The sequence below is a fragment of the Chelonoidis abingdonii genome, chromosome 6 (assembly GCF_003597395.2).
Source record: "Chelonoidis abingdonii isolate Lonesome George chromosome 6, CheloAbing_2.0, whole genome shotgun sequence".
Classification (NCBI taxonomy): domain Eukaryota; kingdom Metazoa; phylum Chordata; order Testudines; family Testudinidae; genus Chelonoidis; species Chelonoidis abingdonii.
The window spans coordinates 93,352,442-93,378,817 of NC_133774.1; the positions used below are offsets into that span (position 1 = coordinate 93,352,442).

At 38.8% G+C, this 26,376-nt stretch overlaps 1 protein-coding gene across 2 annotated transcripts in view; it reads left to right on the forward strand.

Moving 5' to 3' along the window:
- The window catches only part of KIF27 (kinesin family member 27), a 50,090-nt gene that overhangs the window by 16,341 nt on the left and 7,373 nt on the right, over positions 1–26,376 (forward strand). The window contains exons 5-18 of one of the 2 annotated variants that reach the window (XM_032786000.2): positions 62–1,038; positions 7,047–7,190; positions 10,789–10,995; positions 11,520–11,695; positions 12,128–12,261; positions 12,917–13,072; positions 14,237–14,442; positions 14,898–15,095; positions 15,456–15,566; positions 17,848–18,024; positions 18,872–19,087; positions 21,499–21,705; positions 24,908–25,106; positions 26,184–26,348. In XM_032786000.2, the coding sequence (XP_032641891.1) occupies positions 62–1,038; positions 7,047–7,190; positions 10,789–10,995; positions 11,520–11,695; positions 12,128–12,261; positions 12,917–13,072; positions 14,237–14,442; positions 14,898–15,095; positions 15,456–15,566; positions 17,848–18,024; positions 18,872–19,087; positions 21,499–21,705; positions 24,908–25,106; positions 26,184–26,348 (3,273 nt within the window). The remainder of the gene's footprint in view (positions 1–61; positions 1,039–7,046; positions 7,191–10,788; positions 10,996–11,519; positions 11,696–12,127; positions 12,262–12,916; positions 13,073–14,236; positions 14,443–14,897; positions 15,096–15,455; positions 15,567–17,847; positions 18,025–18,871; positions 19,088–21,498; positions 21,706–24,907; positions 25,107–26,183; positions 26,349–26,376) is intronic. The other variant, XM_032786002.2, reaches the window with a different exon arrangement.

Below are 26,376 nucleotides of genomic sequence, written 5' to 3' on the forward strand. Positions count from 1 at the left end.
CTTTTGCTGAGAATCTAGTGTTAACCCATTATTCATGCTTTCTTGGGGTTGATGTTTGTAGTGATTGTTGGTGCCAAGGATTGCCAAGTTGAAAGTGTGGATGAAGTGATGAGCCTTTTAGAAAGTGGAAATGCAGCTCGCCACACAGGTATGACACAAATGAATGAGCACTCCAGTCGATCTCATGCTATTTTTACCATCAGTATTTGTCAGCAACGGCCTCCACAATCTCCAAAAAACATAGATGCTGCGCAAGATTCATCACTGAGATCAGGCCAGATCATTGCATCTAAGTTCCACTTTGTGGACTTGGCAGGATCAGAAAGGGTGACAAAAACAGGGAACACCGGTGAACGGTTCAAGGAATCAATTCAGATCAACAGTGGCTTATTGGCTTTGGGAAATGTGGTAAGTGCTCTTGGTGACCCAAAGAGAAAAAGTGTACATATCCCATATAGGGATGCTAAAATTACTCGTATTCTGAAAGACTCCTTAGGAGGAAATGCCAAGACTGTCATGATAACATGTATAAATCCATCCTCATCTGACTTTGATGAGTCTTTAAATTCCCTCAAATATGCCAACAGAGCCAAGAATATTAGAAATAAACCAGTTGTAAACTATAACCCTGAGCGGGACCGGATTGATGAAATGGAACTTGAGATCAAGTTGCTCCGGGAAGCTTTGCAGAATCAGCAAGTTACTGTAATGAGCCATGCTAGCCAGGGATCACAGGATATGAGTGAAGATAGGACTCGAATTCGTTCTCTTGAAGAGCAGCTTTCCCAGCTTCAGGTGGAGTGTGTCAACTACAGAAATTGCATAGAGGAAGCGTTTCCCTTCCTAGTTGAACTAAATGACATGGCCAGCCTAACAAGGAGTCAACAAGAGAAGCTGCAGGATTGTATCAACATTGCACAGGAGCTAAGAGAGGCAGCTCTTGTCATGCCACGAACTGATAGTGGAATTGGAAGCGACCAAGAGGAGCCACATCATATCACAATTCTTCAGCTGAAGAGGGAACTAAAAAAATGCCAGGTATTAAACTATAACTTGTTAATTTAAGTATTGTTACATGAAAGGGTAGCCCACTAGTAGAATTCTCATTAGACTTCAATCGTTTTAAAATCCTTAACCATATCATCTGCATGTTATCTCGGGTTTTATATAGTTAAATAATAGCTGCCTTGCAAAATTCTGTTTGCCTGCTCAGCTAGATGAATTATTCATTTTGATAGGTGATTAAAACATTAATCATCAATGTGTTAGAGGTGGGCAAATAGGTTTTATGCTCGGGCTAATTAATTTTCATTATACCTTTAAAGAGATTGAATAGCAGTATGACCTCTCATCTGTTAGTTTTTTCCTTTACAGTGATAATTGAAGTTGTCAAGTTAACTGAGAAATCTCATTTTATATCCTTCTAGTATAATTTAATGTATCAGAGCCACAGACAGGTTGACAACATAGGTCATCTGATGCCAAGTTTTATCTAATCTACCTACTTACTTGGTTTCAACACTGTAGTATCAAGTATCAATGTGGAACCTAGTACTTATAATTAAACCAGTCCTTCACACGAATGATAAAAGCTATCCTTCAAAATAGGGCGGTCAATTAATTGCGGTTAACTCACATGCTTAACTCAAAAAAATTAATCATGATTAAAAAAAATTAATCGCGATTAATTGCATTTATAACAATAGAATAACAATTGAAATTATTAAAATTTTTTGATGTTTTTCTACATTTTCAATATTGATTTCAGTTACAACACAGAATACTAAGTGCACAGTGCTCACTTTATACTATTATTTTTTATTACAAAGATGGTAAACAAAAGAAACGGTATTTTTCAATTCACCTCATACAATTACCAAAGTGCAATCTCTTTATTGTGAAAGTGTAACTTACAAATGTAGATGGGGGTGTACATAACTGCACTCAAAAACAAAACAGTGTAAAACTTTAGAGCCTACAAGGCCACTCAGTCCTACTTCTTATTCTGCCAATTGCTAAGACAAACGAGTTTGTTTACATTGACGGGAGATATTGCTGCTTGCTTCTTATTTACAATCTCACTGAAAGTGAGAACAGGCGTTCACATGGCACTTTTGTAGCTGGTGTTGCAAGGTATTTACATGCCAGATATGCTAAACATTCATATGCCCCTTCATGCTTCAGCCACCATTCCAGGATACATGCTTCCATGCTGATGATTCTCATTTAAAAACTAATGCATCAATTAAATTTGTGACTGTACTCCTTGAGGGGAGAATTGTATGTCTCCTGCTCTGTTTTACCCTTGTTCTGCATATATTTCATGTTTTAGCAGTCTCAGATGATTACCCAGCACATGTTTGTTTTAAGAACACTTTCATAGCAGATTTGACAAAATGCAAAGAAGGTACCTATGTAAGATTTCTAAAAATAGCTACAGCACTCGACCCAAGGTGTAAGAATCTGAAATGCCATCCAAAATCTGAGAGAGACAAAGTGTGGAGCATGCTTTCAGAAGTCTTAAAAGAACAACACTCTGATGCGGAAACTACGGAACCACCAAAAAAGAAAATCAACCTTCTGTTGGTGGCATCTGACTCAGATGATGAAAATGAGCATGCATCAATCCGCACTGCTTTGGATCGTTATCAAGCAAAATCCATCATCAGCATGGAAGCAAGTCCTCTGTAATGGTGGTTGAAGCATGAGGGGACATATGAGTCTTTAGTGCATCTGGCACATAGATATCTTGCAATGCCAGCTACAACAGTGCCATGCAAAGGTCTGTTCTCACTTTCAGGTGACATTGTAAACAAGAAGCAGGCAGCATTATTTCCTGCAAATTGTAACCAACCTTGTTTATCTGAGTGATTGGCTGACCAAGAAGTAGGACTGAGTGGACTTGTAGGTTCTAAAGTTTTACATTGTTTCATTTTTGAATGCAGTTTTTTTGTATATAATTCTACATTGTAAATTCAATCTCTTTATCGTGAAAGTTATGCTACAGTACTTATGAGGTGAATTGAAAAATACAATATTTTTGTTTTTAAAGTGCAAGTATTTGTAATAAAAAATAACTATAAAGTGAGCATTTTACACTTTGTATTCTGTGTTGTAATTGAAATTAATATATTTGAAAATGTAGTAAACATCCACAGATATTTAAAATAAATGGTATTCTATTGTTTAACTGTGTGATTAATCATGATTAATATTTTTAATTGCTTGACAGCCCTACTTCAAAAATAAAAATACCTGACAAAAAGCTGTTCCTTTCTTTTAATTGTCAGATCCTTAGTTGACTGAGAGCTGTAACACTCAAGAAAAAACAAGTTGAAATGAGTTTCTCAAAACTGCAGTTTTTTTTTCTTGTTTTCCGTTATTCACAGGTTTTCTTATCATAGCACTTCTTGGACATGTACTTCTATGTTACATATCAGCCTTCTGCTTTTTGGTGCCATAACATTTCTTTTCAATTCTCCTGCTGAGGTGAGAATTTTGAAGAAGGCATGAGATTCTCAGCAGGACTGCTATCTAGGAGGAGGTGAGAGAGGAACTCTGGTGCTGGCAGCTTTGAACAGTTCATTCTCAGAGGCAGACATAAGGTTGCAGCCTTTCAGCTCATAATAGTGCTAGACAATGACCTGCTGAGAGGGAAGAGCTTTCTGCCATCTCAATCATGACTTCCACCCCTCCCCCCCAAAAAATTACATGATAAACATACATAACTTTTTGGGGGACAGCCTCTTAGCAGGTGGAACTTTTGGAAAGAATGTTAACATGCTGTGTATGGGTAATAAAAAGTATGCTAAACCATGCAGCTTTAACCAAATCAAAAGTTAATGGTGTAACTTAAGACATTTGAATCAAGAGTTGAAAACTGACTGAAAGTGGCATTAAAAGAATAAGAACATTAATAATAGGTCAACAATAACAACTTAATCTGAGTCTACATCTTGTGATAGAAGGAATCTGTGCTCTTATGTGTTATAAATAGTGTAACAAAATGCGTGTTTTGTTGAGGAAACCTACTTCGAGGTTTGCACATGAATTCTGATGCAGTTTATAGAATCTGTCTTGGGAAATGCCTATATAAATTATGTCTTCCAATTACTTTCTCATAATTTGTTAAAAAAGAAACATGTGTCTCTACTCTTGGTTCCTTTAACTTTGAATTATCTTTCTCTCTGCTTGTGATTTCCCCCTCTGGATCATTTTAAACCTCCTACTTCTCCAGAGGGTCTAGGCTGCATGTTTAATTGCCTGTAGGTAAGGTTGCCAAGCAAACCACTGCTCCTTCTTGTTGCTGTGTCTCAAGCAGCGAGAATTATCCTGTTTTGCCTCTTTAGCAATGGGTAAACTAGATTTATACAACATAAATGAGAATATAGTAGAGCAGGGAAAATGTTCTAAGATTTCTAGCTCAATTTGTCAAAATGTGCTTCCTCACTGAATGGTTCCAAGTATATATTCATATTACTCTTTTCTGTTCCGCATAAATACTGCAAATCATAGTACCATTCTAATTTTGATCTTAAATTTTGTTTAAAAATATAATCCTATATTGGGAAAAATTAAGTAAGATTTTTCAGTCTGTTTTTTTCCTCCCTATGAATGTTAAGTAAAATTATTTGGATATGATAAATGCTTTAGCTTAATTCATTATCCTCTTCTGTTTTAATAATTAGCGTTATTTATTGTAACATTTTCTTGATGTAGCTGTATTTTTTTTCGTGTACATAAGAGTGCAGCTTTCTGGCATTTGAATGTAAAATCAAAAAGGAAGTAAATGGGCAATATACTACTTATTCTCACATCTTGCTCACAACGTGCACATTTATCTTTATTATTAGCTGTTATTTTCTCTACTATTAATTAAGCCAAGTCAGAATAGGAAGAGGGAATTCTTGTTTTTCAGTGATTGCCTGGAATTTGAATGATGTTACAGGTCCAATGTGGACCAGGAAATTGAAGTGTCAGTTAAGTTTTGAAGTGACCGAGACACTTCAATGCTTTGGTGCACACAGTCAAAATAAAGTTCTACCTTCTAATGCTTCATAAATCGCTTGGATGATCAGTTTAAATAATGTTAAAATTTGGCCCATTTCAGTGTACGTGGCAGCAAGAGGTAGGTAGAACAGCTGTAACCAGGCTAACCAGTCCTGGATCATCGAGATGACTCAGGCCTGTTCTGCATATGGGTGATTCAGAGTTGCTTTTTGGATGTAGAGCTCATATAAACAAACCTCTGCCCCCAATCAACCTCCTACATGCCCTGTCTAACGCCCTTCACTCTGCTGTGGTCCTCGGGATGGTACAGAATCCCTCATCATCAGTTCAGTGTCAGGAGAAATGGAAGGGGCATACTTTTGTTTTTTTTTATTGGGGGGTTGTGTATGCCTCTGTGCGTCGTTCGATCTAAGCTGAGAATCATCAGTCCCCGTAATTACTAGGTGGGACATTCTCAGCCCCCTTTCCACCCACAATCTCTTTTCTTGGGTGGTATTTCTGTTTTGAAGCTGTTCCTTTTTAAGGGTCCTTTGGCTAATTGTCATTTAGTTGGAGAGGAACCTGGTCTTCGTTCTAATTGCAGCTGAGGTACTGAACACGCCCTGTACTTTCCTGGAGTCATTCACCAGGGCTCAATTGCAATATGCGATAGTTGGGGTGGAATGACTATGAATCTGCTCTGGGAAAGAATGGTTTTGGGTGTGATAGCCTCATCAGAGAGACTGTTCCCCTGCATTCACCCCCTCCCCCGATCTACCAGGCATCCATGGCTGCAGAGCTAAAGTATGCTATGCAGCTACTGCAGCCCCTGCACTCTGGAAGTTGCTTAGACCAACATTGGATCATATACCTGTAAAGACATCAAAAGAAATTTTCAAGCCTATTCTGACTTTATTCATGTGGTTGTAATCACAGTTGTAGAACAAGGAAGGCAGTGTTAGTTTCTTCATTATTTTATGAGAGATTTGCACTACTCTTGCAGTTAAAGTGCATGGATTTTGTGACTGAATTTTACTGCATGCTGAAAGCAGCATTGTATTTATATACCATTGCGTACAATAGTTCTGGTTATTGGCATTTTTCTTAGGGAGTGTAATGGCATGCACCTACCTCTTGCAAGCGTCTCCTTCAGGTTGTGTGTGGCTGCAGTCTTTAAACAGTCCTAGCCCTAGGACCAGGCTGTATTCTCAGGGCTTCTTCCCTGGAGGCAATGGTTTTAACCTCTCTAGACCCTTCTGGCCCCTAAGTACTTCAGATCCCCTTCTTGGGGGTTATCACTGTCTAATTCTAGGCTGTTTCCCCAGTGGCCTATTGTGGGAGGAGGGAACCTGGCCCACCCACTACTCCGAATCCCAGCCCAGGGACCCTAAGAATAGTAGCCACATATCACCATGGCACTTTAACAAAAGTGTTTTCAGTTCCCTGGGCCACTTCCACATGGCCCCAGCCTTCACCACTCCTTCACCCTTACCTGAAGGCTCTTCTGTGTTCAGGCCCAGCAACCAACCAAGAGCTTTTTGCTCCCCCAGTCCGTGCCAGCACTGAGCTGTCCCTTGTGCTGCAGTTCTCTTTGACCAGCCAGGAGCACCAGTTGAACTCCTCTAGCTCCATCAAGGAACTGACTCTGGTCTGCACTGCAGCTCCTTTTATACTGATTGGCTAGCCCCTTGCAGCCTCCCCCAATTGGCCATGTCCCACACAGTCTGTCTGTGCAGCTTAGAGGATCTCTCTACTGCTCTTTTCCTGAGACGAACGTGGCAGGACCCCGAGGCCCCCAGGTAGGGGCCTCTGGGCCTATTCCACCCCATTACAGGGAGAAAGGAACTTATCAAAAAAAGGTCAATAGATGAATAAAATTGAGGGAGTAATTAGAGATACTGCATCGTCAAGATGTACTAGAATCAGCACATCATTGGTATACCTGGGAAATTTTGCAGTTCAGATCTGCTTTTCTTAACACCATATGAAGAATCTCTTTATTCAGTTCTCAGAATAACACCTTTCCTATCCCACCCTATCTCCTTTTTGTGATGTAGCAGGCTTTAGCTGCAGACGGAGAAGTATTCAGTCAAAAGGAGCTTGAGCTGAAGGTATTACAGGATCAAATACTAACACTGATACAGGAAAACCAAGAACATCTAGAATCTTTTAAAGAGGCACAGGAAACAAATAAATTACAGGTAAGTTTTCCTCTTGCACATTTTACTGTGTAAGTTTGGTTCAAATAAGATGCATATTAGAATGCAGTAATTACAATTTAATAGTTTGGGCCAAATTTTGTAGCCCGCAGGCAAAAATTATTTTCTTATCAAGGGTAATTTTGTCTCAGACTGTACAATTTATGCCTTAGATTCCATAACTGTGACCAATTATGAGAAAATTATCTTTGTCTAGTTTTGTCTAGTGCCTAAAACATAGGACTGAGATTCAGGATATCTGTAATGTAGCCTAGCTCTACCACATACTTACTGCATAATCTTAGGTGAATCACTTAATGTCACTTGTTCCCTGTTCCATCTGTAAAACAAGAACAGTAATATTTACCAACATTACTGGAGAGTAGTGTCTCTTAATTCTTCAATATTTGTAAAGCTTTTTGAGATCTCGGATGGAAGGGGTTATAGAAACAGGGCCTGCTCTACTGTTTTTGCCACCCCAAGTCGCACACTGTGGATGGCGGAGGCAGTCTGTCTGGTATTAGGGCAGCACGCGCGTTTCCGCGGCAGCCGCAATTCGGCGGCAGCTTCTGTCTTCAGCCGGAAGACAGAAGCCGCCGAATTGCCGCTAAGAGCAGCTGAATGTAGAAGCTGCCGCCGAATTTCCACTGCCCTGGAAACGCGCGTGCTGCCCTAAGGGCACATGGACTCCCTCTGCCATCCACGGCGGGAATTCGGCATGCTGCTTAGGGCAGCAGAAACACACAGACTGCCGCCCCTTGCAGATTGCCACCCCAAGCACCTGCTTGGAATGCTGGTGCCTGGAGCCGGCCTTGTATGGAAATGTCTGTTATATTATTATACTAAAACGTTTAGGAGTGAAATCTTGGAGCTACTAAATTCATTGAAGTTATTGGGAGCTTTGTCAATGGGACAGGATTTCAGCCTAAATATATAGGAAGATTGCTACCTTGATTCCTGTGTTAGCAATAGTGGAGACACTACATGCCTTTCCATTTCAAGCATTTCTCAATAAAATAATTACGATGGTTTAGGCAGTTGCCTGGTAGCCAGAGGTCCGTCAGATCACAAATGGAATATTCAATATATTTCTCCTAAAATTGACTGTCTCATAAGATCCACAAATATTACCATTCCCTAAAACTTGAGAAGAAGTTGTAAATATTCCAAGTGTGGGAGAAATCAGTGCTGTTCTCCTCGCTCTCCCTTTTCTGTCTTTATCCCATCTTCTCTTTCCTTCTCCTCCCTCTGTTGATGCCCTGTGAGCAGGTCACTGAGTAATGTGCCATAAAAGGGTGAGTAAGCCAATTATCACCTTCTTCCTCTCTTGCTCCTTCTCTTCTTTTTCTGCAATTTCTGGTGAGGCTCAGGTAGTTTTTACCTTGACTAGCTACAATGAGGTAAAAATTACCCATGCCTTGTCTCCACTGGGATTTTATTCTGAGATAGCTGAAAACAGGTGTGTTTTTACATCAAAATAGATTTCAGTGTAAAATCCATTTTGATGTAAAAACATACCTGTTTTCAAATCTATGAATCAAATAGTTTTTAATGGAATTCACAGGAATATGTGATTTGATTGGCACTTAAATTGAATCAGAACTGTAAAAGTAAATTGCAATACATATATATGGTATTATGTGCAAATATCATATCTTATGCAACTGAATGTTGCCTGACACTTTCCAGTATAAGACCTTATTTTCAATAGCTTATGAACTTTCCAAACTTAAACCGTTTGGACTAAAATTTTCCATGTTGGGTGTGTCTGATTTAATTATTTGTTTATTTTAATTTCAGCTGAAACATTTCAGTCATTTTGAGAATGAAGTTGGGGGAAATACATTCTTTTTCTGTATTGAAAAGAGATTCTTTCAAATGTTTAGCTGAGAAATTATACTGCTACTGTGTTTTGGAGCAGGGACTTGAAATTTGGCAGGGGATTGCCCTATTGTTCCCATGGAAAAAAACATTTAAATCTGGCCAATTTTTAATCCTTTGAAAATTGTCAGTTTGCACATAATCAGTGGAGACTTGTTAAGCATTTTGCAGGTAAATTTCTCGAAGATTCCATGTATACTGAGACTGTTCCTTCCTGGGGAATCAGGGTCTGAGCAAGAAGACTTCCCCTGCAGCTGCTTCTCCCAGCTTCTATGAGCCACTGTGGTGCCAAGCACCAGAAGTAAGAGCAGGGAGACTGTCTCCATTGTGATCACCCTGTTCATATGCAAGCAGCATGAGGAGGACACAGCTTGTCTATGGCTACGTCTACACTGCATGCTTTTTTGGTGGCACGTAGAGTGTATACTTGGGGATTCTCCCTCCCCCTGCCCCCCCAGCATGGGTTTAAGTAGCAGTGTAGACAATGAGACATGGCTTAGGCAAGGAGAGTACAGACCTGCATGAAGAGTGTGGTTATGTACCCAGCTACATAGCTTACATGGTTCTCTGCTTGCCCAAGCCAGGCCTTTCTGTCTAAATTCCTGTTTTTAGCTGTGTAGTGTTCTGCTGCCTCCCCACTGCTGGAGCATTTTCCGACTACAGGAAAAGACTCTGGCAGTAGGGAAAGGCTCTGGCGGGGGGGGAAAGCAGCTCCCCACTGCTAGAGCTGTTCGTCACTGCAGGGAAAGACTCTGACAGCAGGGAAAGTCTCTGGCAAAGGACAGGCAGCAGGGAAAGGCTCAGACTCAGATGAGTAAGAAAGATGCACTCAAAATAGGACAATGTTATATATGTTTTATAATTAAATATCTTCATATTCACTGTCTTTTATTGACTGTCATATTAACTTCTGCACTGTTAGTTACGCAGTTTCTGTAGGTGTTATGAAAGATGTGGATCTTGGTGAGGGATTTGAAAAAAGATCAGATAATTACTTTATGGATCAGTTCAGAGATGACAGTTCCTGAATAAGGTGCAGTTTTGAACAATGCACAAAGACTCTTGTGGGAAAGGCAGATGAGTAGGTTCTCCACACTAGTATCACTGGCAGAGTTGTGTTGGGCGGGCAAGATCAAACCAAAATCCTGATCCTGCAAACATTTGTGTGCATAGTTTTATTTATATGAGTTCATTTACTTGAATGGAACTACTTACTGAGCAAACATACACACCATGCTTTAGGATTGTAACTTCCATTTTGAATATCAATTTTGGCTGACTCATATTTTGTTCTTTTCCAGTTATGCATTAATAAAGCAAATATGGACTCATAAGTATCCGCTCCGGCTCTTGTTAATCTTCTTAAATAACATATCTGAGATGGGCCTTTCTGAAAGGGTTAATGACATGTTTTTAACAAACCTTTTTGAAGCTTGTTCATTATGTGATGCATATTTTTAGATTAATTTAATTAAAATTATATGTTTTAGAATTGAAAGATTTTGCAATCAACTAACACCACCATCAATTTTCTGTTTGAAGTTAGCACTGGTGCATTGCATAAACTTATACCTTGCAAGAGAATTTAGGATCAGTGTGCTACACCGAACACAGCACCCTGCTGATAGCTTTACCATTCAATCCAATGTGTTTTTGGTTAGAGTAATGTAAATATAAGATAGAGTTGGCACCTACCAGGTTTTTTTGATTTCTTTTTTAGAATGAGAAAATGGTGGAGCAGCAACTCCTTATTGATCAGCTGAAAGATAAGTTAGAGAAGCTTACTGTGACTACAGCCTCAGTATCCAGAGGTGCTTGTGGAGATGGGCCCGCTGCTGTGACATTTGCAAGAAGACCATATAGTGTGCCACTCACTAATAGTTTAGTACATTCCATTCATATGGCTCCAGGACTGGAGTCCCGAAAGGTAATGACTAAACACATTTTCTGTTTTTCTCCTTCATTTTGTAATTATTCTGATTTTGGTACAAGAGTTCAAAGGCGATACTAACAGTTGTATTGACATTTTCTGCTTATAGCCCATTAAAGCCTGTGAAACATTAATTTCTGATCTGTGGCAATGTACGCATCACCAATTTATCCAATGCAAATGTATTTGTACAACTTCCAGTACAAAGGAGCTGTAGTCCTGAGTGGGCCTTTAGGTGCTACTAAAATATAAATAATTACTAATAATGATATATTTATTCGGTATTAATTCCAAGAAAAGAGGGCTATGTACTGACTTGCCAGTATCCCATTCTGTAACAGTTGGAACCAAATTCTCAAAGGTTTCTCCAAAAAGAAATCCACAAAACTTGCGCAACCCTCCTCATTTTTTTGCTTGCAAGTTCAAGTGTTAGCAGATTTATGTAGAAAAATCTGCTCTAAATATTCCTAGTTTTCTGCAAGTGACTTTGCACCTGGTTTTATTTTTGGATTTCTTGGAAGGTACACACCAGCCCTCCTACTTACTCATTGGCCCGAGTAATGGCTGGATTTCAAACTCGCAGGCAAATGATATTGGGTCATATAGAAGACCAAGATGAAGTCCTTCACTGCCATTTCTCTGATCAGAGTGATGAAGAAGAAAGGAACACAAACAGCAAAAAGAAATCAGCATTTAGGTAATCTTTTTGTTGTTGTTTTATTCAGTCTTTAAAGCTTTCATTCAAAAATAGATATTTAATGGGTATATTCCTACCAAATACTGTCATATTGTGAAGCCAGTTTACAGTGTTGTTTTATGTAAATTTGTAGAACCTCCTGACATCACAAAATAAGTTAACACGATAGGTATTGCTAATGACCTACTCTATTCCATTTAACATAGCTTTAGATTGAATGCCTCTTCACTGGAATAAATATGTCTTGCATAATGTGTCTTGAATAAATATGTCTACTTGCAGGACCTGAGGGAAGCAGGTGGTGGTAAAAGTAGATTTTAGCATGCAAGTCTTTTTAGATTCGGGACCTAGTGCATTAGGATTACATAATCTGGCATGAAATTTAAAAAAAACAAATTTCAAATATGGCTTGGCTTTTCATTTTTTCCTTAGGCGTTCCATAAACCGCACATGGACACGAAAACAGGGTCTTCTTTGTTCTCCCCTTCAACTGGATGATCTACAATTCCAAATGCACGAATCCAATTTACCAAATGAAACCATACTGCAAACTGACACTGTCATAGGTAACAATTACAAATGGAAATTATGAGATACTAACATATGCTTATGTCACACCATGAAAATTTACATTTTTAGTGTTGTTATAGTAATTTAATCTTTTCCATTCAAACATAGACTTTAAATAAAAATGCTTTTGATGTCCTAATTTGGAATTGTTTTTAAATACTTTCTTTTTCTGAAGTACTTGTGAAATACATTCATTTTCTTACTGGTTGATGCTTTAAAAATAATATATAGCATTTATATAGTGTGCCACATATCCAGAGCACTGTATAGATATTTAATTAATCCTCACAACACCTTTGTAATTGATGGAGGTAAGTTGTATTATCCCTGTTTCACAGATAAACTGAGACAGAAAAGTGAAGCATCTTGTAGAAGGCCACATGTGGCTGTAAGTACATTATTCGCTCCCCTTTGGGTCATGGAGCATCAGTGGGTATGTTAGCCAAGGATCTTTCTTTCCCAACCTAGTGCTCCTACTCTGTATCCTGTTCTGATTTTGTGCAGATGGCAGGTGGTGAGGAAGAGACTCCCTGTATCTTGTCTTTCTGATTCCCTCCCCAGTGTATATGCAGAGAATAGGCCACAATTTCATCCTCTGGATAGATAGCGTGTTCCAGATCTTTGTTCTCAGCATTGCTCCTTTCTTTCAAGGTGAAGAGATTGAATGCCTCCATAAGAGTCGTGTAATAAACATGCAGAAATTAAAGAATTCAGAGCTGAGACTCTCCGAGGCCAAGCAAAAGATCAGAGAACTTGCACTTAATATCAAAATGAAGGAGGAACTCATTAAAGAAGTAGTAAAAACAGGTAACTGACTTGTGTAAAGCACATTTGAATTAAAAACATATACAGTAGAACCTCAGAGTTATGAACACTTCGGGAATGGAGGTAGTTCGTAAGTGTGAAATGTTCATAACTCTGAACTAAATGTTATGATCTTTCGAAAGTATACATTTGAACATTGACTTAATACAGTTTTGAAACTTTACTATGCAGAAGAAAAATGCTGCTTTTAACCATCTTAATTTAAATGCAACAAGCACAGAAAATTTCTTTACCTTGTCATTTTTTTTAAACTTTCCCTTTATTTTTTAGTAGTTTACATTTAACACAGTACTGTACTGTACGGTATTTGCCTTTTTTCTTTTGTCTCTGCTGCCTGATTGTGTATTTCCAGTTACAAGTGAGGTGAGTGGTTGACCGGTCAGTTCGTAACTCTGGTGTTCGTAACTCTGAGGTTCTACTGTACGAATGAAAGTAAGGATTAGCTATTTAATTGTCCTAGTTGTCCATAATTAATCTTGTTCAGTGGGGACTATTATAAAATAATTACATTTTTGTCACTTATGAATAATGGTTTATTAATTGTATTATGGTGGCACCTGGGGCCTCAGATGTGGGTTGGGGCCCCTCCATACATTCATTAAATACCTTCATTAAATATTTGGTGTGTTTTCCTAATTATTATTTGTTCTGTAATTATCTCTGTACTTTTCCCATGCCATGTCCTACGGAGGGAATGTCCTTCTTGAACTTGGCTGTATTCAAATTCCTCTTGAAGATCGACTTCTACTTTGACACTTGCCAGAAACTAACTGCCAGTAATGACAAGAGTGTTACTAAGAATAGTCTGTCTATATTTTTGGTAACTGGGTTATAAATACTTTGTACTATCAAGGTGAGACCTATCAACATCTGGCATCTTATGTGTATGTTGTACTCCTTCCCCCACCTTATGCCTGTTTGTTAGGGTATTCAATTGTGAATTCTTAGGGAAAGGAACTATGTCTTCTTTTCTGGTTGGAACATGTCTGGTACGCTGTGGGTATTACCAGAAATAAATGCTAAGTAGTAGTAAATTCTTTAGATGTATAATTAAGGATTAGATTTTCATATGGAATTTGGAAATAGCAGCTTGTTTTTTTTCAATAACACAATTTTCAAACAATTTTGTAATACTTTGTTTTTAAGGCAATGATTCTCAATCTGTAAGCAGGCAGTATTCTTTGAAAATAACAAAACTGGAACATGAAGGTGAGCAGGCCAAGATGGAATTAGCTGAAACACAAAAGCAGCTTCAGGAGCTAGAGAACAAGGAGCTAAGAGACATTGCTGAGAAAGCCAAGTTACAAAAAGAGTTTCGGAAGAAGATGGATGCAGCTAAATTAAAAGTGCAGGTAGTTTTGATTTTTGTCGTTAGGAGTTATAAATTACTGCTGTATCCCATAGAACACTTAGGGCCTAATCATCTGCTCTGTTACACAAGTTTTATGCCAGTGTGACTCCATTGAAGTCAGTGGAATTGCAATAGATAATCAGGCCCTTAATGTACCGATAGATAGTACTTAAATGTATCTAACAATATCCTTGTGTGAGAAGTAGTATTTTCTTACTAGAAAGGTGGACAAAAAAGAGATTATTGGTGTTTGGCAGTAGGTAAGAATGTAGGGAGAATGCTTTAAATTGATTTGCAAACCATTTGCTTTGTAGCACAAGTCTTCTATCAAAATACCATACAAAATCCTAAATCTGTGCAAATATCAGTCGACTTGTTTACTGGTATCTGTCCTAAGATGTGTTTGTTTCTTCAAGTGTTCATGCTGTTAGACTGAAATATGCCGTGTGAATTCAGGTCTTACAGAAGCAGCAGCAGGACACTAAGAAGTTGGCATCATTATCCACCCAAAATGAGAAACGGGCTACAGAACTTGAGCAGACTGTGAATCATATGAGGCATCAGCAGGCCCAGCTACAGAAAAGACTGCGAGAGGAGAGTGAAAAAAAGAAAATTCTTGAGGCAGAGATTGCACGGGACCAACAGCAAATCAAAGTAAGAGGCTTTCTTTTCTGTAGAATGGATAAGCATATAGTACAATTTCACCCCATTACTTTCTCACAGATCATGATGCATAACTGTAAGACTTCTGATAAATACAAGGAATGCCTTTCAAGATAGGAAAAATGAAGAATATGCATAAAAAATCTTTTCACCTACAATTTTTACAATTACTTTGTTCTTCTTTATACTTTTTTATTTTACTATCCACCTCCTATCATTACAATACAGCTTTCATTAGTGGAATGAAATTTTTATCTTATGTACCTACCTGGGCTTCTTCAGAAACAAACTAAATTTGATGACAATAGACTCAACGAGGCCAGGAAAATAGTTTTATCTTCTTACTTACAGGAACTTCAGTTAAAGACAGAGCAACAGCAGAAAATTCTCAAACTTAAAAATGAAGAAATTGCTGCTTTTAAAAAGAAGAAAAACTCTGCAGGAACTTCACAACAGTTACAGGTAGCTAATTTATTCCAAATTTGGTGGGCTGTGAGAAGCAAGAGGCAGGGAGACAAAACGCATCTCCCCCCACCTCAGCCCTTGATTAGCCTTGTGGGGAAGGAGGGAAGATTCTGCTTGCTAATTGGCAGAATTATTCTCAACTCAATTGTTAGATGCCCTTCTTTCCTTGAAACAGGGATAAATTGGCCACCAGAAGTAAAGAGAAGGGTAATTCTCTAGCAGGGAGCAGGAATAACTTCTGCCTGCCTGCCCTTGCTCTCAATGATGGTTTTAATTTGGCTTTATTGTGGTACAGTGAACTTAGTTTCTGGTTGAGACGGGTTCAAGGTTTCTGCTGTACTTCCTTACAGGCTCTGGAGTGCAGCTGATTGTCGCTCAGAGTTGTAAAAGTCTTTTGCCAGCAACTGGGAGGGGTATTTTACCCTTTCCTCTGGTCATCCACTAGGTGAAGCTAGCTGGTGAGTTGGAGGGTGGTGAATTGTGTTTTTTCACCCAAATGTGGACAGTTTCAAGGTTCTTTTCTTAGAGCTTCTGTTACTTGTGGCAACTTTAGTGGAGCAACCTCTGTGACAGTGCTACCTAGATTATTCCAAGCCTGAACATAGGACCAAAAGTGAATGGGCAACCGAGTGCAGTGAGTGATCGGATGGGATGTAGAAAGCCTTTAAGACTGAGAATAAATTAGAGGCATCATTGTCTGTGTCCAGCTCTTCGTGAGGGAAGTGCTGGTTCCGGGCTGGTTGCCTATGGTCAGTATTCTCTCAGATCTCTGCAGTATTGGCCACTCTGGCATTAGGAGTGTTGGGAGCTCATATAGCCAGCTATTGGGCTCTAGATGCTATTTTCAATACTTTGTTGATGTTATGAGCTGCCCTTCCCCCAGTGCAATTCAGTTAAGTTTGAGAGAGACTAGATGGGTTTTAACCATTTATTGAAAACTACAATAGAATCCAAATATGTGATATGCTGAGCTACAGTACAGAAAGTAAAGTAAAGAATCTCAGTCCCTGCTGGTGGTCCGACAAGGCAGATGCACCTTTCTCTCTGTTCAGAGTCTTGTCACCTCTCCACCACACAAATTAGCTGTAGCATTCCCCCATATATCTTAAGTTATGCATGCACCTTCTGATGGCCACAAGCAGGGCTTAAATTCAGCCAGAGCTGTCCGGAGCGGAGCTTCAGTAAATATTTTCAGACCCACAGGGCTGAAGCCCTGAGCTCTGGTGCACCCCCTGGTGCTGAAACCCTGAATCCTAGCACCTTCTCATGGGGTTGAAGCCCTGAAGCCTGGTGCAGTCAGTGCGTGGAACTCTGTCAGAGGATGTTGTGAAGGCCAAGACTATAAAAAAGGTTAAAAAAAGAACTAGATAAATTCATGGAGGATAGGTCCATCAATGGCCATTAGCCAGAATGGACAGGGATAGTGTCCTTAGCCTCTGTTCGCCAGAAGCTAGGAATGGGCAACGGGGATGAATCACTTGAAGCACCTGGCATTGGCCCCTGTCAGAAGACAGGATACTGGGCTAGATGGACTTTTGGTCTGAGGCAGTATGGTCATTCTTATGTCACATATACAGCATGTCCAGATATGCCCAATCATAGTTCCCTCTACTGCCAGAAAATGTGAAATACATGCTAAGAAGATAGACATTAAAATAAGAAGGACAAAGGTGCCTCACCCTGGGGACACAGGAACATCTAAGTGGTGGCCTGTTGGAGCTCTCCAGTCCCCTAGCATTGATTAAACTTGTTCAAAACAAGCCTACAATAGGACTTCACTTGGGCATAAGGTCCAAGCTAGCACACCTTGATGTAGGAGCAGTGCACTAGTTTTCTGACTTCGGTTGTTAATGTAGCTTTTAGCGTCTCATTTTCTTCTTAATTGCTGTTTTCTGACAAGTAAATAGTCTCAATGAAATGTAATGTAACACCCTGTACCTGAGCTGTAGAAGTGTTATCAGGAAAATAACATGTATTTCAGCAAGGGCTGTCTTATACAGACATGTGCATAGCAGACTTTGCAATGTAATACTGCTGTGGTTTTCCAAATTTCTCCAACCAAATAACTTAATTATTGAGATCCAAATCAAGATTCTGTTGTAGAATTACTGTTGTTAACACTAAGCATGTCAATTTTGGATTAAGTTATAAAAATCTGAAATTGACAGAATTATTATTCTAGATGAGAAAATACTGTACTTAAAGAATGCTGCACAAAGGAGGTACTTTTGAGCCCTGACTAATACTATGTATCTCTCTATTATTTTTTGAAATGTAGAAACAGGAAGAGCAAAGGAAATGGTTAGATGAAGAACTAGAGAAGGTTCTGCATCAACATCAAGAATTAGCAGAACTGGAAGAAGACTTAAAGAAAAGAGAAGCTATCATAAACAAGAAAGAAGCATTGTTACAAGAGAAGAGCCGTTTGGAAATCAAGAAACTAAGATCTAGCCAGGTGCTCTATATAATACTGTGTAACTATTATTACAATACCATTGTTGGAGAGTCTAGATAAAACATATTAGAAAGAGAAGCAGCAGTATGGGTCTTGTGTAATCCCCTGGTATTGTCACTATAATCTCAAGCAAGACAATCCTGTTTTTCTGTACCTCCATTTCTCTGACTTTTTAAATTGGGGATAGTGTAGAATAATGATATTTCTTAGAATCATAGAATATCAAGGTTGGAAGGAACGTCGGGGGGTCATCTAGTCCAACCCCTTGCTCAAAGCAGGACAAATCCCCTGATAGATTTTTACCCCAGTCCCCTAAATTGCCCCCACAAGGATTGAACTCACAACCCTGGGTTTAGCAGGCCCATGCTCAAACCGCTGAGCTATTCATCCCTACTCTTTACCTTCTGTAAAACACTTGAGTTCTGGAGCCAAATTCCTTTATGTTAAGTGCAAAGTATTATGCTTTGTAACATTTGGTTGATCCCTTTTCAATTTGAAAACAAAATATCTTTTTTGGCTATTATTTGGCTTTAAAAGCAAAAATGAATAGAAATTTAAACAGATTTCTTAATAGCAGGTGTCTTTATAACAGATGATGACTAAATTATGAATTAACTTTCTGTATGTAGAAAGCTGAAGTTGAGTGTTTCTTCACTTTTATAGTTAGTAGTAAATATTTATATTATGATAGTGCCCAAATAGCATTGGGGCCCCATTGTGCTAGGTGCTCTACAAATGTGGAAAAGAGACAGTTCCTACCCTAAAGGGCTTACAGTCTAAACTATGTACAGTTTGGTTAATTACGGATAGCGTTTTTGTATCATTTGTGAATTTGGGTTTTTTTTAGGCTTTAAACAAAGATAGTTTGAAATTATCTACTCGCCTGAGTATGCTGGACAAGGAATTGTGTGATAAAAGTGTGCAGCTCCAGACCAGTGCCAGTGAAGAGAAGAGAGAGATTTTGGAAGAAGTTCAGGTCCTTCAGAAGGAAAGGAACCAGCTGCTCAGAAGAAGAAATAGTGTGGATGAAAAACTTAAAGATGGTAGGGTGTTGTCCCCTGAAGTAAGTAAAGACAGCCATTAGCTACTATTAATTACTATTTTATAATATAACACACTAATCATGATCTAAACGTGTTTCCAAATATCAGATAAACTAGAATTGAGAAATTGGAACTGTTTTTGTTAAAATATAAAATTTTTAATTAGGAAATTCAAAGGAATTAAAGTAAATACAACAGTAGTAGCCTGGTTTGCTAGATAAGAAAGTTTAGGTTTGGAGGTCTGTTCCAGCTGGTGTCCTGACAACCCTCCCTTGTTCTTTTATCTGTGGCATACTGTTTTTCTTCCTTGAGCCCCTAGTGCTTCACCATTCCAGATGGCCATCACAATTCTGTCTTTAAACTGAAATAGGACTTTCAAACTTGCATGATTTAAATCTTTAGTTAAATCAGTGTAATTTTTTGTGTAGATTAGAGACAGCTGTCTAATAGCTGCCACTGAAACTGACATCAGTACTGGATTGGCCAGCAGGAAATGCTTATTAAAAATACATCACCCTCATGACACAGTGGTCTGACATCTGTCATTGGAAGCAAGAGACAAAACTCCCTCCAAACTTATGTCTCACTCCAGGACAAAGCCTAGTTAAAACTTCCAAGACATTCCGTTTCCTTTCCCACCACCCACACACTAAAAAAAACAGAACTAATAAAAAGCATTTTTCTGTCTTTTTCTGTTTCATTTTCCTTCTCCTGACATAGCTTCATCTTCACTATGCTAAAAAGATACACATTTGCAGGCTGTCACTCTAATTCAGGGTCCTAATAAGTTAGCTACTAAGTTCCTTTCTACTTAAAACAGGGAATTAAAGGTAGAAAATTGTAGCTCCCATGATTTTCTATTAATTAAGATTATGTATTGTGACAAAGTTCCTCCTCTACCTTGGTGGGTCCTGCGCTTATTGGCGGATTTGTTCATCTCAGTGATCTTCCCCTCTTGTGGAACCCACAGTCTGGGTCAGCTCCTCCTGTGTCTGATCAGGAGTTGGGAGGTTTGGGGGGCACCCAGGCCTGCCCTCTACTCCAGGTTGCAGCCCAGGGCCCTGTGGATCACAGCTGTCTATGGTGCCTCCTGTAAAAGCTGCATGACAGCTACAACTCCCTGGGCTACTTCCCCATGGCCTCCTCCAAACACCTTTTTTATCCTCACCACAGGACCTTCCTCCTGGTGTCTGATAACGCTTGTCCTCCTCAGTCCTCCAGCTGTACACTCTCACTCTCAGCTCCTTGCCTTTTTGCTCCCAGCTCCTCACACACGCTCCTTCTCCTCTGGCTTCTCCGTGCCTGACTGGAGTGAGCTCCTTTTTAAACCCAGGTGCCCTGATTAGCCTGCCTTGATTGGCTGCAGGTGTTCTAATTAAAGTAGCTATCTCCACTGCCTTCTAGAAAGCTTAATTGGCTCCAGGTGCCTTGATTAACCTGGAGCAACTGCCATTTGGTTACCAGGGTACTAGGGACTTTGTTTAGCCTGGGGCTAACATAACCTGTTTCTCAGTCCAATCTGGCCTTGCCCCATCACAGTATATAATGTACAAACAGAGTTATGCATATTTATAGTGACTACTACACTTCTAGCGCAATATAACGCTGTTCTTGGGAGCCAAAAAATCTTACCGTGTTATACGTGAAACCGCGTTATATTGAACTTGCTTTGATCCACCAGAGTGTGCAGCCCTGCACCCCCAGAGTACTGCTTTACCGCATTATATCCAAATTTGTGTTATATCGGGTTGCATTATATCGAAGTAGAGGTGTACTATAAATTTAAATTTACTTTCTATTAAGAAGATCAAGATCTTTTAAAGTTATTTTTTATGTGCTGCTTTCTTGGAATATCCACACCTACCTTTTTTTCCAAATAACCATATAATTAAAAATTTCTACTGTTTAGGAAAACTTCAGTGGATGACTATCAGTTTTTCACAGCTGGTTCTTACGATGTTAGGACATTGGTTGAGGTGATTTGTCTATTAATAAGGGCTTCACTTGACTTTTCACTGGGTTTTGTGAGAAGGAAATCTCACCTGAAATATCCCCAAATTTCCATTGTGACAATAAGGTATGTTGCTAGGGATATTCCCAGACTCCAGCACAGTGTGAGGTAAAAATCCTGCCAATCAGCATAATTAACTTAAATTAGGGTGAAGTAAGTCCCTTTTACAGTGTATAGACTCTTCGTGAGCCCTCCACTCAGTAATGTACTGTATTTAACCCACAGTGAAAAAGAAAAATATCACTTTTATTTTTTAAAAATATTTTTCTCAATTTGTAGTATGTTACTGCATTTCCTCTCAGAACAGTCAGAGTCTATATGATAAAATAAATTAACATATTAATATTGGGGTATACTGACCCTTGCATAGCTTTATAATTGAAATGGAGAGTGGCACCTCGTTTCTGCTTTTATTTGTAGGAAGAACATATCCTTTTCCAACTGGAAGAAGGGATTGATGCGTTGGAGGCTGCCATTGACTACAAGAATGAAAATATTCAGAATCGCCAGCAGTCACTTAGAGGCTCATTGCAAATCCTTACACAGAGCGAGGCCAATGTAATGGGAAAACTAGTTTCCCTGTCTGCTACTGAGCTTAGAGCTATTCTCTTCAAATACTTCAACAAGGTGTGTTTTGGCTGATGAATAATATTAAATTGAATTTTATTTTTCACTGGTGTCACAGGTAATATAATTAAACAGTTCAGTTTCTTAGAACTATCCCTCTCCCCCACAAAAAGAAGAAAAATTAATTTTAAAAGTTGTGTTTTCAGTGACGATGGCTGAAGTTAGGCTCGGTCTCCCCTGTATTGAGCCAGATACTGTGCAGTGTTTCTCACTTCTGTAAATAGTATTGAACTTTTTACATGTCAGGTTTGTCAGCCTTCTTTCAGACGTTGCCAGCCTACACAGTATTTACTTTCAGATGTGGAGGTAAGGGTTCCCTCCCTTTCCCAATGTGGTCCTGATTCTTCTAGCAGCAAGGAACTAGATGATTTGGGTGTTGCAGCACTGGCTGCTGCAGTGCCTAACTTCTTTTAGGTGCCCTGGCACATAATGGAATTCACAACCACAAGTTAGGCTCCAGGCTCCCTAAACAGTGCATAGGCAGAGTTACATGTGTAGAAAATGGAAATCACAAAAGCATGCACAGTGAGTTGGGAACAGACTAAACTAGCCAGTGCTAAGGAGAGGGGTGTGGCCTACACCCAACTCCTGAAAAAGACCATAGGTGCCTATCTCTATTTGGAGTTGGGGCTGACCTGGCTTAGGCACCTTTCTCAAGAAAAACGAGGATCAAGAGATAATGATGGTGGGTTCCCACCACCTTATAACTTTTAGCCCAGTGGTTAGAACCATCACCCTAGATGTGAGAGACCCAAGTTCAGTTCACCCCTCTGCCTAATGTGGAGTAGGGATTTGAGTCTCCTATGTCTTGGAGAGTTCCCTAACCACTGAGCTATAGATTATTCTGGGATGGGGCTCTCTCACTCTCCTATTGAAGTTTTTCTACTGTGCGTAAATATTTAAATATTCATTGGGCCAGAGAGAGAGATTAAGATTGACTCCTGAATGACTGTTTTTTCCATTATTTTGTCTGGGATTGATGTCAGAATAACTGGCTGATAGTTATCTTGGTCATCCCATTTTCCATTTTGAATATTGGTGCAACATGAGCACTCTTCCAGTCTTTTAGAATTAACCTGGTATTGCAAGATTTACTAACAATTAACATCAATGGGCCAGAAACCTTCTCAACCAACTGTGTTAGGGCTCTGGGCTGCAAATTATCTGAGTTGCTGATTTTAAAATGTTTATCCCTAGATGTTGTCAAACATCCTTCAGTTACTAATGGACTTGAGAATACATAATACATCCTCATTTGAGATGAGTGCATGCTGCATCTTACCAAATACAGAACAGAAATATTATTGAACACTTCTGTCTTTTTTGTATCATTACTAACAATTTTACTATCTCCATCTAGTAATGAGTCTATATCATTGCTAGGATTTATTTTGTTTTTAATATACTTAAAATACTTTTTAATTGTCCTTTGCCCTTCCAGCAATGGATTCTTCCTGGATATCTTTAGCCTCTGATATCAATTTTCAGTACTTCATAACTCCTAACTTATATTGATTGCTATTCTGTGTATTTCCCACTTTTCCCATTTGTTATATACAGCTTTTTATTTCTAATTGTTTCCTTCACTTTTGCCACTGAATCAGGATTTTCTTTTAGCCACAATTGTTCTCTTTGATTGTGGAATCATGGCTTTTTCGCCACCTAATAAACTCTTCTTAGAAAATTCCCAATTTTCATTCACTTTTTTTCTAAATTTTTCCTCCTAATATATTTTGCTCATAATTTTTCTCCATTTTAGGAAATTAGCCCCTTTTTGAGCTGTTTATACATATGGAATGTAATCAGTTCTGGTTGTACATATGGAATGTAATCAGGTCATGATTGCTGGTCCCTAGGCAACCACCAACTTCCTGTTCAGTAATTAATTCATCTGTATGTGTCATGAGGTCCAAAACAGTTACTTCATGTTGGCAGCAATTCCTTTTTTGTTAGAAAATGTATAATCTATAATATTTAGAAAAAAGAATGAAGAGTACTTGTGGCACCTTAGAGACTAACACATTTATTTGGGCATAATTTGTTAGTCTCTAAGGTGCCACAAGTACTACTCGTTCTTTTTTCTGATACAGACTAACATGGCTACCACTCTGAAACCTTTAATATTTAGAAACTTGATGAAGATTTATTACTGGCTGCATGACATCTCCAGCATACATCTCCTAGATTGAAGTTCCCCAAAAGAACATAATTTTTCTTTCCAGACATTACAGACAGGTGTCCAAGAAATAATTCATCTTGTTCTCTGGTTTGATTTGATTTTGTGGCAAGACACCTGGATACTGCAGTATGTTGGTGTGAAAGACTGCAAATTCTGTCACAGTTCACTTTTTAATTTTTTTAAATGAATTAAATCTGAAAATTAATAGTCATTGCATTTAGCACCTGTATATATTTTGATACTACATTCAATTTATTTTATGCTGGCTCTGTGTTTTCAGTTTACAGTATACTATAATTTTTTTTATTGACAACATATAACTGCTTCACAAGTTTTCATGAAACAAGCTGGAGGTTTTGGCAGCTGAGTAGGTGACAACTGGGGCTTTTGCTACCTGAGGTGTGGGAGGCAGTTTGAGATTACGAGATAAGTACATTAGCTAGATATTTTTGTTAAGATTAGTAGCAGTGAAATGCCTAACCACCTTGACATTTAAATTATTGTTTTTAAGTTTCAGAGTAAACAATCCATTTAGCTGGATAGACAGGTCACATCTCATATTGTTACAGGCATTTACAAAATGAGGAAGACAACACAACATTAATATACATTTGGTTCATATTGTTAAGTTCTTTATAACAGTATGGGCTAGACACATAATTAAAAAAAAAAAGAAAATGCACTTCTGCAGGAATTTTCATGGTTGCGGAATCCACCAGGAGCAAGGAAGAGCCTTCTGTATAGTAAGCCTTTCGTACTCTTGCTGTGGATGTGCAGTCTAGACCATTCTTTTTCCAGTCAATGTGTGTGTGGCTTATAAAGACTTATTCCCCATGGGTTAATGAATATTATATGCATTAAGCTGCTACTTTCCAGTAAGTACAATAAAATGTTTTATTTAAAAAAAGTACATTCCTTCAAGATTTTCTCCTTTTTATTCAAAAAGGGCATTGGCTGAGCCTGTTTCGATTACCCATTACTAGGAATTATTTGTTAGTCAAATTAAGAATATTTCTTTATTAGGTTGTTAGTCTACGTGAAGCAGAACGTAAATTACAGCTGCAGACTGAAGAGCTGGAAATGAAAGTCACAGAACAGGAAAACATAATACGCGAACTGGAATCGGCACTCGAACACCTCACGCTACAGTGTGACAGGCAACTGACCCTCCAGCAGAAAGAACATGAACAAAAGATACAATTAATATTGCATCATTTCAAAGGTACTTGCTTCTTAGGGTCTCTATTGGCAAACACTATTTATTCGCTATAAAAAATATTGTTGGTATAACTATGTTGCTCAGGGGTGTGGATTTTCCACACCCGTGAGCAATGCAATTATAATTATATACAATTATAAAAATATACTGACATAACTCCTGGAGCAGACAGCGCTATGTCAATGGGGGGAGGGGTTCTTCAGTCAACATAGCTACCGCAGCTCGGGGAGGTGGAGTACCTATGCCAACAGGAAAAGCTCTGCCATTGACGAAGGCAGTCTCTTCACTAAGTGCCACAGCGGCACTGGTGCAGCTGCACCATTGCACCACTGTAAATGTAGAAAAGCCCTAATTCTATTGCATGATAGAATGCTGGGGTGCCGTCACAATATAAGTTCTGGTATGAAAGGAAAACACAGCTGCTACTCTGAAATCAGTTTCTAAAGTTTTCACACTAGACACAGGAAATTGAATGACCTTTTTAAAAACTGTGGAACTTGTTGATGTAAATCAGAATTAAAAGACCATATTTTGCATGTGTTATTCTCAGAATTACTCCCTAAAAAGTCAGTGGTCAAAAGTAGGCACTGATTTTTGGGTCACAACTTGAGACACCTTGTTTTTTCTTTTTTTTTGTCGTGCCAGACATACTCCATATCAACAATTCTTGATTTCAGTTACATTTGTGAATTGTTAAGTCCCAGGTGTCTCTTGTTGGACACCTAGAATCAGTGGTCATTTGTGCGGAACTACTTGTGTGAGTAAAGTGAGCAGGTCTTGGCCCAAAATCTTCAAACTATGGAGACATGGGCTTTGAGTCCAATCTTTTAAGGTGCTAAGTGTTTCCTCGCTGGGTACCTTCAACTCCCAGGAGACACTTGGATTCTCCCATTTTCTGCTGCTGTGCAGCAGAATCCTGTTAAGAAGTAAATTATAATGTTTACAATGCTAATTCTAAACTTTTTAGGGAAAACCAGCAGTGGGCTGTAGGATGTAGTGGGTAATTCTGTATTCTGCATTATTATTTGCATCTGTAAAAATGAAATAACATTAATTTTAGCTTCAAAATGTTTATCTTAGAACAAGATGGTGAAAGTATTGCAGAAACTCTTAAACTGTATGAAACTAAAGTCCAACAATTGGAAAAAGAGTTGTTCTTCTATAAGAAAACCAGCAGAGAACTAAAGAAGAAACTGAAGGAGCTGGTGGGAGAGTCATTTTATCAGCTGGTGGCACCAACTAAAAGTATGTGTTGTGTAGTCGCAATAGAAAC